Genomic DNA, 9,132 nt, shown 5'->3' on the forward strand with positions numbered 1-9,132 from the left:
AAGAAAGAAAAACACTCACACAAAAGACAAGGGAGGGAAGGGGGAAAAAAAGTATATGAGTCCAAAGAGCTACTGATAAAGAAAGATCAGGAAGCCGGCCTGCATCTGTACTTTAAACGTTTGTAGAAAACCAAAGGAACCGCAGTAGTTTACAGAGTTTATTGCATTATACATGCGAATAGAACATGCACAGAAGGACATATTGCTGTTGAACGACTACTATTCCACATATGCACCACAAGAAAATGTCTACAATGGAGAAGAATGAAATATTCCATCTTACGAAGGACAATCTCTAAGTTCATCTGAGAGGATAGTTACATTATAATGTGCTTCTCTTTCCCCCCCTCCCCGAAGTTTTCCCCCCTTTTTCTTAAGGTATTGAATGTACTCAAAATGTTATGGCCCGTGTAATAGCCCCACATAAATACCATTTTGTTAGTAAAAACATGTAAAAGTCACATTGCTTGGATGTTCGACAGTTCCAATAAGTTAAGACCAAATGATAATATTCAATAATAGTTACCCTGCATTACGATGAGAACAAAAATAAATTACACGTGCTAGGTTTTATATATACTCGTCATAGTAATACATATTCACTTGCAGCGCTAAAAGAAGGACGAAGAGTCACATTCTATCAGAAAAAAAAAATAAAATAAAATGGAAAGTGAAGGTTTTTGCCAGAGTCTCTGCGGCAGCGGCGGGCGGTGCTGCGGCCCCTGCTCGCTGCCCGCCCGGGGCACCTTAGGAGAAGGTCAGATTAGCGGTCAGTTCTCGGATTCGGTTCTCCCTGCTCATCTTCTTGAGCTTCATTCTGCGGTTTTGAAACCAAATCTTGACCTGCCTGTCAGTGAGGTTTACGCTCTTACTGATCTCTAGGCGGCGCTCTCGAGTGAGATACATATTGAATAAGAACTCTTTCTCTAATTCCAGTGTTTGGTGCTTAGTGTAAGGACACCTCTTCTTTCTGCCACTCTTTGCTGTTAGCCAATTGCTTGTTGGAGTATCAGACTTGATTTCCTCTATCAAAATCAAAGAAGAAGAACAAAAAAAAATCAAAAATACCTCAGGCTGTTAGAGTATACCCTTGGCCATGAACCCTCCTCATCTGTGACGGCTGGCAGATATGGGGAATGTGGGTATTAAACATCGCTGGCATGGGGTGGGATGCAGATATTAGCTACTGCCAGGCTCACGCTGACCAGGTGCCCTAACACGACACCCCATCTCGCAGATTTTTTCCTCTCTCTCTCTCTCTCTCCCAATCCAAGCTCTTCTAGAAATGGTACCTAAAGTTTGCAGAGGCGCTTAGCGTTTGCACAATATTTAACCTGCCATCCGTCCACCGGTAGCGTTTTAACAGGTCTCGCCCTGCCATGGCTGACTCGGGCTCCTACGGCACTGGCTACGGAAATCTCTCAGTTACCAAATACCACCGCAATATATTTGGTATTACCTTCCCCTARATCACCAGCTGAATTGCACAAACATCCGTAGAAAGAGACATAGACGTTACCCCAGCCAAAAGGATGTGTCTGAAATGAAAACCCTCCACCTCGGATTTTTTTCCCCCATTTTCCTTTTGTATTTTTTTTTTCATCATAAAGAAACCTGTTCCAKGGCATCCTAGCCGTGGATTATGAAATATAATTCATATGAAGAGAAACCCCATGCACACACAGGATAAAAATGGACCTAGAGGTTGCAAAGTACATTTTTATAGGTAAAAAAATCCCGGTTTTGGCTCCTTCAATACACGCCGTTCGAAATAAAGGCTTTGGTGCACTTTTAAAGAGAAAATAAAATTAAATAGCCAGCACCTTTAGCTTTTAACCGCATTTCAAAATAACACTACACTTTTTCAGACAAAAAGCAAGGTTATCTAAAGCACCACATTCAAATATTGCACGCTTTGATCAAGCGGACAGCGGGCTGCTGTTTTCATTGTACATTTCTTTAAAACTTTACCCAGCTTGGTAGCACCTATTTCTCACCTATTTTAATAGGATCATAATTAACTTTAAATGCAATCAGATCACAGTTAGGCTCAGCGAAAATATTTCCGCGAAATATTACAAGAGCAAAGTTGAGCTGGTCGTATTTTACAACCTCCAGACGTGCTTTTTTAGAGGTATTTGGCTGCTTTCGGATGCTGCAGTGCCTCAAGGAGCACACACGCGTATTCTCCGCATCCCAGAGACTGCCTGCATGCAGAGAGAGGCAAATATATAAAGAAAATCTCTGTAATCTTTTGCGTAGCATTTTTTTCCCCCTGCCAAATCTTCAGCGAGACAGCACCTGCAGCCCGATACTCCTTATCATTAAATGTGATGGCTGTGATGCTTGTTAGTATATTAGAGCGTGTTTTATGATGCTGGCGTGTTGGAGTTACACCACGTTACGGTTTAAACTCGAGCATACAGACCTTTACTCTCCTTCTCCTGGACTTCTGGGCTGGACACAGAGCCTTCAGGCAGGCAGCTTCTGTCGTCTTGCAACGTGGACTTGGGCTCGGGACTTTCCACTTGAGAGACTTTAGCTGTGCTGTCTTGGTTGTTCGGATTTTCATTCATTTTCTTTTCCATCTGAAGTTGAGAAGATATCTGCGGTTTGGAGCTGCCGCGAGGGTTTAACTGTAACATTACAGTTGAACTCGTTTCAGGACTATTATTGTACTCTTGGGTTTTCCCAGTGGCGTAGGTCTGGCTCAGTCTAAAATATCCTGGGACAGGAACCTCGGGGTTTTCAATGGGGCATGATTCAGACACCAGCCTCTGGTAGGAAGGGACGTCTGAAGAAATGAGTTTTGTTCTCTTATCGGAATACATGCAGCAATTGCTTTCTTCTTTAATATTTGTAGTGAAGGAACAAGTGGGGACCTGCTGTGTAACAGGTTGCTCTATTCGACAAGATCTGTTCGGGTCTGTCCAAGTGTCTACTTGAGGTATATAAGGATGTACATTCATACCCATATTTTGGTGATTAACTTCTCTTTTAGCCAGAGACGGAAGGAGTCCACAGGTTTGCATCCCATAAGTCCCAATGTCTGTGCTAGGTGGCATATACATGCTGGCGCTGTTGGAGTAGAAACTGTCACTCCTGCACGCACTGATGAGAGAATCTACTAAAAAAGTATTAGCGGCAGGAGAGCTGTTGGGAAAGGACATTTTGGGGCGGAATTTGAGGAAGAGAGATTGTGTCCTTTGTAGGCTGACATCTCTAGGAAAACATTCCCGTGTAATTGCGGATGCCTCCGCGCGACCACATGACAGGCGGGCCAATGGCAGCGGCCGCCGGCGCGCGCCCCGCCGCCCCGCCCTTCCCCGCCGCGCGCCCCCGCCCGCGCGCCCCTCACCGCGCCTCGCGGCGGCCGCCGCAGCCCGCGCGCTTTATTAAGCCGTATTAAGGAGTATCTATAAACGCCTCATCCGCGTTCTGGGGTGAATCGGTAATTTTTTTTTCCTGTTTTTGAAACCTTTTCTTTTTCTTTTTTTTTTTTTTTTCTTTTTTTTTTGTTCCCCGAGAGTTATGCCCGCCGCTGCCACGCGCGGGTGGTGTGTGGGGGGGGTTTATTAACAAATCAATCGCGACTTTGTAAGGGGTAAGATTAATAGGGGGAATTTAGCATAATGGCGGGCGCGTTATGAATTATTGAAAATTATGCTATTGATTTTTTCCCCCTCGCTGCTCACCGAGAAGGTCAATTTTTGTTTTAACGCGAATCGTCAAATATTAAAAGCCAGGCTTTTGTCATAACTTTGCCTTTATAGTTACACCGGGTTCCTAAAATTATTCTGCCACCACTGCTGGTGAAACCAAGACGAAAATGTTATGTTATTCCTGTTATGTTATGTCATTATAATGCCCTGGTAACTGGGAGTACCATCCAGATAGTTCATCCTTTTGCATATACTATTGCTCATTAATAAACATACAGAACCTCGTAGTCGTGTTGCAACTGCTCGAGGAACTTGTCTGTTTTCTTTTCCTGTGTTTGCTCTTTCTTTTTATTTTCCTGTATATTTTCTTCCCCAAGATAAGTGATAAAGGCAGCTGGAATATTAGGAAAAAAAAAAAAAAAAAAAAAAAAAAAAAAAAAAGATGCAGAATACGACAGTAAAAGCTTCGCTGGCAAATTAGATTTTTCCGTCCTAACACTTTAAAAGTGTTTTACTTATTTTTCCTCCCATTTCGTACCCATTTTTACATCCAAAGCTGGTACAGTTTAAATAGCGATAGCAAAAACTATTTACTACTTTTGGCCTTTTCTCTGTCTCTCTTTATTTATTGTTTTTCTCCCATCTTCTTAACCTAGACTTTTTCTTWTATGGGAATAATACTGCCAGGGACTGTGACTCAGGCAATGTGAACTTGTTGAAATTCTTACTTTCGGATCCTTTCGGTTGTTTATGCGGGGCCTTCCTAACATCAAAACACCCTTTAAGACCCCCAGAAAGAGGCAGCACGTGAAAGGATTTCACATTATTTTTTTTACACACGTCTTTGAGCCGGCTGAAAACTTGCCTGTTCCACGGGCGTGAATCTGAATTTTCTCCTATTTCCGGGTATTTGAATGTTTTGCACTTTACCGCACACTTTACATTGCTGGAAACAATAACCCCATTTAAAATTTCGCTGTGGCAATGAGACAGACCGTTTAAAACCTTATCGCAGCTGTTCAAATACAACATCATTGTCAGGTTAAGAGCCAGCGCCTTTTACAGCCGCAGTCTCCAGCTCCTGTGTTGCCGGCGAGTTTAAATTTTACCTCGGCAATCCTCGCTGCTTGGAGGCTCATTTGCCGCTCCGCGGAGCCCCCTGCCCCTCCGCGGGCCCCGGCGCGGCCGCGCAACCACCGCCTCTGCGAATATGTGCACTGGAGATCACGATCAGAGCCACGGCTAAGATGCGCCCGCGCGCAGGAACCGCCGGCCGCGCAGCTCCCGACGCTCCCGCATTGAGGACTCGGGTCCCCCCCTCGCTTTCTAGCAATTTCCTCTTCTTAAACAACAGCGCGGGCGACCCACAGAGTTTAAAGCAGCAAAATACTATTTTCCTTGACGCAGCTTAAGGCTGGGCTGTTAGATCTAATCAGGAATTTTATGCCCATCAAATGGGTCTTTCATAATCTTTATTTACACTTTAAGAAAAGAGGGTCCCAGAAATATGCCAGCTTCAGGCTTATGCCGAGTGTGGGCTCAGCCTCGTAGGAAAGTCAAAACATTAAGGTAAAGCTCAACCGCCCTCCATGCAGCCTCTGCGGCGCTGAGCCCTGGGCTCCTCATTATACATGAGGTCTCTTTGATTTCTAATTGAAAATATGAATTTCTTGCATGTCGCTACACGGAAACTCAGATGATGGCTCTGATGCTGATGATTTAAATATCGCGTTCAGGACTGGCGAACAGATCCGCAAGACCCTTCGCTCACGATAAATCACGAGTTGCTTTAAAAATGGGCAGCATTTTTTTATTGGAAATGAACAGTAGGAAAGTTAAAGTTTGATGTAAATAGAAGTTGAATAAACATGCAAGAGTCACTGGGGAGCTGGCGACTTAGGCTCTGGGCATTTAATGTCACTGTTGTTTTAAATCATATTAAAATGGAATCAAGTAATTAACATTAATAAATAAATCAATATTGTGCAATAAATGAGATATACAATGCACATTAATATAAAGGTTTTGCTCTCAGAGTCCCATATTTTTCCGAATGGGGGTGGGGAGAAAAAAAAATGGAAAAAAAAAAAAGCCAACCAAGGGGTCCATGCAGATGTAAATTACTATTTGCCATAAAGCATAGGTGGACATTACAGTTTTCTCCTCTAGCAAATGTCAGAGCTAAAAACTTGAGGTTACAAGACGTGGCTGGAGGGATTAATTTTCATTGCCTTATCTCCCTAAACCTTATTACTCCTCATTTGATTTTTTTTCTYGTCTGTGCTGACGATTCCCATACTTGCAATTTGCTGTGTTTGTGCCTCATTATAGGAGGGGGAGGGGAGAAAGGCACGAAAAAGCCTAGATATTTTGCAGATGCCTTCAGTAACAAAGGTATTGAGAGAAATATCTGGAAAAAAAAAATGGAACTGAGGAAGCTTTAAGTAATATTACTTTCATTTAGTCGATTTCAGCAATTTATTTAAGCTATATTTTAATGCGAGGACTGTATATTTTATACTGCGCTGTTATACTGAAGGGAGATTTAAGAATATTTTTTATTTAAGGGAAAAAATTGGCTGCAATATTGTGACCTTTCTTCCTTTAATAATGAATCTGTCACGTTGCCCAGATTTCTATGTGCCATATTTTCATAGAAAGAGTCGAGGTTTGGGTCGAGGGCTCAAATATCCGGGATTTTTTTTTCGAGGGGGCAGAAGGAAAATGGGATCACACTGATGGCATTATCATGTTTAATGTAGAGAATATTATAAATTACACAGAAGGTCTCGCTCACCAAGGTGTCTCCGAGCATTTTGCTGGCACGGTAACGTTGCCCGTGCTCCCAGGTTCGCTCAATGCCGTACCTCGGCATTTCTTTATTTCAGAGCACCCAGGAGTACACATCTACTGRGGGGGAAATTGGGGGGATTTTAGCATGTAGACCGATGTGAGAATCTGTACACAGCCTCTGCTTTTGGATTACATATTTATCTTTCGGTACATTCTTGCCAAATCCGTAATTTCATCTGAAAATAAGCAAATACTCTATTCATTCTCCAAGAAGAGCAAGCCCAAAGACATTTGGAAATAGCTCACAGCCTTTTTCTTTTTAACGCAGAAAGCGAGGAGAGGGGGAAACAGGCGAGATTACCGACTCCAGGAGAGTCATCACAATAACTTGAGGATTCCAGGAGAGAACAAAGCAAGGTTTGCTTTTTTTTTTTTTTTTTTTTTTTTTTTTAATTATCGCCACAAACTGCCTCCTATCACCCATCCACATTCTCTGAGATCGGCCTCACTGTAATCGCGAGCAGTATCAGCATCACAACGCGGCAGCCCGGTGTATTTGGGGGGGTCTCCAAAGCCAAGAAAAACAAAAAACCCTAAAAATCTGTGCTAAATATTTCCCTCTGGAAATAGGTGATTCCATGGATAGACCAGCAGCTTTTCCTCCGAGTTCGGGATGTGGGTAAAAGCGCTACCTTCAGCGACAAAGCCTTCAATTATTTTAGATTGTACAAAGCCGTTTTATTGCAGACGGAAAGGCTATTTCTAGGAAACTCTTAACAATGAACTTCTAAAAAAAAAAAAACTCCTGCGGACAAAGTGCCAACAAATGTTTTCACGAGAGACGGGCTTTAAAAACGCGGAATATGGCTGAGCCAGCGCGAAATAGATTTCGATGAATCCTGCAAAACGGCAAAAAGGAGCGAAATCTTTTCTTTGGTGTGGTTGTGATTAAAAGCGCACATTGGTGGGCTAAATTAAAAAGCAAACCACAATAAACAGGAAAAAAAAAAAAAAGACAACATAGGACATGCTTGGTCACTGGAGAACGGCCAGGAAATTCATAAGCTTCKCTTTAATTTTGTAATATCTATTTCCATTTTAATAGATCTCCATAGCGTTTTTAAAGACGAGGGATTTCATTCAGCAATTCTTTGGCAAGATGAAGCTCAGATATTAAAATATCTTTTTCTTCTCTTTCCCTCTTTTAAAATCTACATTCTCTCAGAATCTAATGCCAATCTYGTTTTCAAATACAGTACCTTTTAAATAATTAAACATTCTGTACCTATCGATTTATTTATTTAAATCTTTGAATATGAATTGAAAGAGAAATTGTGAAAATACTTTTTTTTTTAATATTACTTTTCTTCTATCCTCTTTAAGGTTATCCTAAGCAGTGTGGGTAGATCTTCGCTCTAGAGAACGAATTTTGAATATCATTCTTTTTTATTAAAAATATGGGTATTTTTAAAGCTTGGATGCATTATAAAAGATTACGACCAAAAAAAAAATCTTTTAAAGTGGCATATTTCTCAAGCACATCACGGTTATGGGTTATTTGTTTAATAAATCTTTTTGATGCTTTATTTTCTCATTTGGAAGGCCCTGAAATCTTATCGTTACTTATATATTAGATATTTTATTAGCAGTGGAATGATTATTAGGAGGAAAATATACTTGAACATCAGGACTATTGTGAGCATTACAGCACATGAGCGCGCCCTCCTGTGGCTTTTCGGAGCCAAGCACCAGGGAATTTCTTCCACTTTCCTGCCTTTCTCTTGAGCACAATTTGCCTTTCAGCCACAAGCTTATTCCTTTCTTTTTAATAGAAATTTAAAATTACTATAATTGAAGGAGATTAATACGCGCGTGTTTAGGTTTCCATGGTCCTTTTTTGGGGCATTTTTAGATTTTCAAAGGAAAATAATCCTCTAAAATAAACTCTTAAAGCACTACAGGGAGCCAGGGAGCAGAAAATCAAACAACTTGCTCTTACCCTGTGGATTAAGGCTCAGAAGAGACAAGAGAATTTTGCCATAAGATCAGACGAAACGCTTAYAGATAGTCCCTGCGACTATACGCATGTCAAAATAATAGGCTTTTTGAGAAAATGTATATTCGGAGGAAAATATCATATTTACCCCTCAGCTACAGAGTATTTCTTACATCCCTCGCAATTGCTTTCCGAGTAACACAAATATATATATAGCTTTTTTTTTTTTTTTTTTTTTTTTTTTTTAAGAGAGGTATTTGGTTAAATGCCGGGTGCTGAAGGAACAATAAGGAAAACAGACCGCGTGTCTCTCGCTGGGAGTGCGGAGCGGGGCCGGCTCCCCGGGTCGCTGCCGACAAGCTCACCTAAAAGCGGCTGCGGGTTTCTGGGCGTTATGGAGCATTTGCTGCTCCGGGCGGYTCTGCAGCGGTGCGYGTGTGTGTGTGAGTGTGAGAGAGGGCGAGCGAGAGAGGGTGGGTGGTGGTTGAAAATAACAGAGGAACCTTAAGGCGCCTAATTATTCAGAAAGGTTAAAGGTGATGACCTTGACATTTTGGAAGTTCAAAGGCATACACTTAAGTTTTTCTTGCTAAGGAGTTTTTAATTTTTTTTTTCCTTTTAGCCATGTATTTCTCTACTTCCATGTCTCAGTTTTTTAAATATTTTCCTTTTATTTTTTTT

General features: G+C 41.6%; 1 protein-coding gene across 1 annotated transcript; it reads right to left on the bottom strand.

Moving 5' to 3' along the window:
- Positions 1 to 747: 747 nt before the first annotated feature.
- Positions 748 to 3,170, bottom strand: HOXD10 (homeobox D10). Its single transcript, XM_026052104.1, has 2 exons — positions 2,429 to 3,170; positions 748 to 1,025 (listed from the first exon to the last, which is right to left on the bottom strand). Exons 1-2 carry the CDS (start codon positions 3,168 to 3,170, stop codon positions 748 to 750), a joined length of 1,020 nt encoding a protein of 339 aa, XP_025907889.1.
- Between the last annotated feature and the right edge of the window lie 5,962 nt (positions 3,171 to 9,132).

This window comes from Nothoprocta perdicaria, unplaced genomic scaffold (genome assembly GCF_003342845.1).
Source record: "Nothoprocta perdicaria isolate Ctin4 unplaced genomic scaffold, notPer1 scaffold_83, whole genome shotgun sequence".
Classification (NCBI taxonomy): Eukaryota; Metazoa; Chordata; class Aves; order Tinamiformes; family Tinamidae; genus Nothoprocta; species Nothoprocta perdicaria.

Bases quoted from the DNA above. Each gene is read 5' to 3' on its own strand.
- HOXD10 (XM_026052104.1), bottom strand. From the start codon at position 3,170: ATGTCCTTTCCCAACAGCTCTCCTGCCGCTAATACTTTTTTAGTAGAT. The intron at 1,026-2,428 runs GTCTGTATGCTC...TGATTTTGATAG, and splicing joins CCAGGAGAAGGAGAGTAAAG to AGGAAATCAAGTCTGATACT.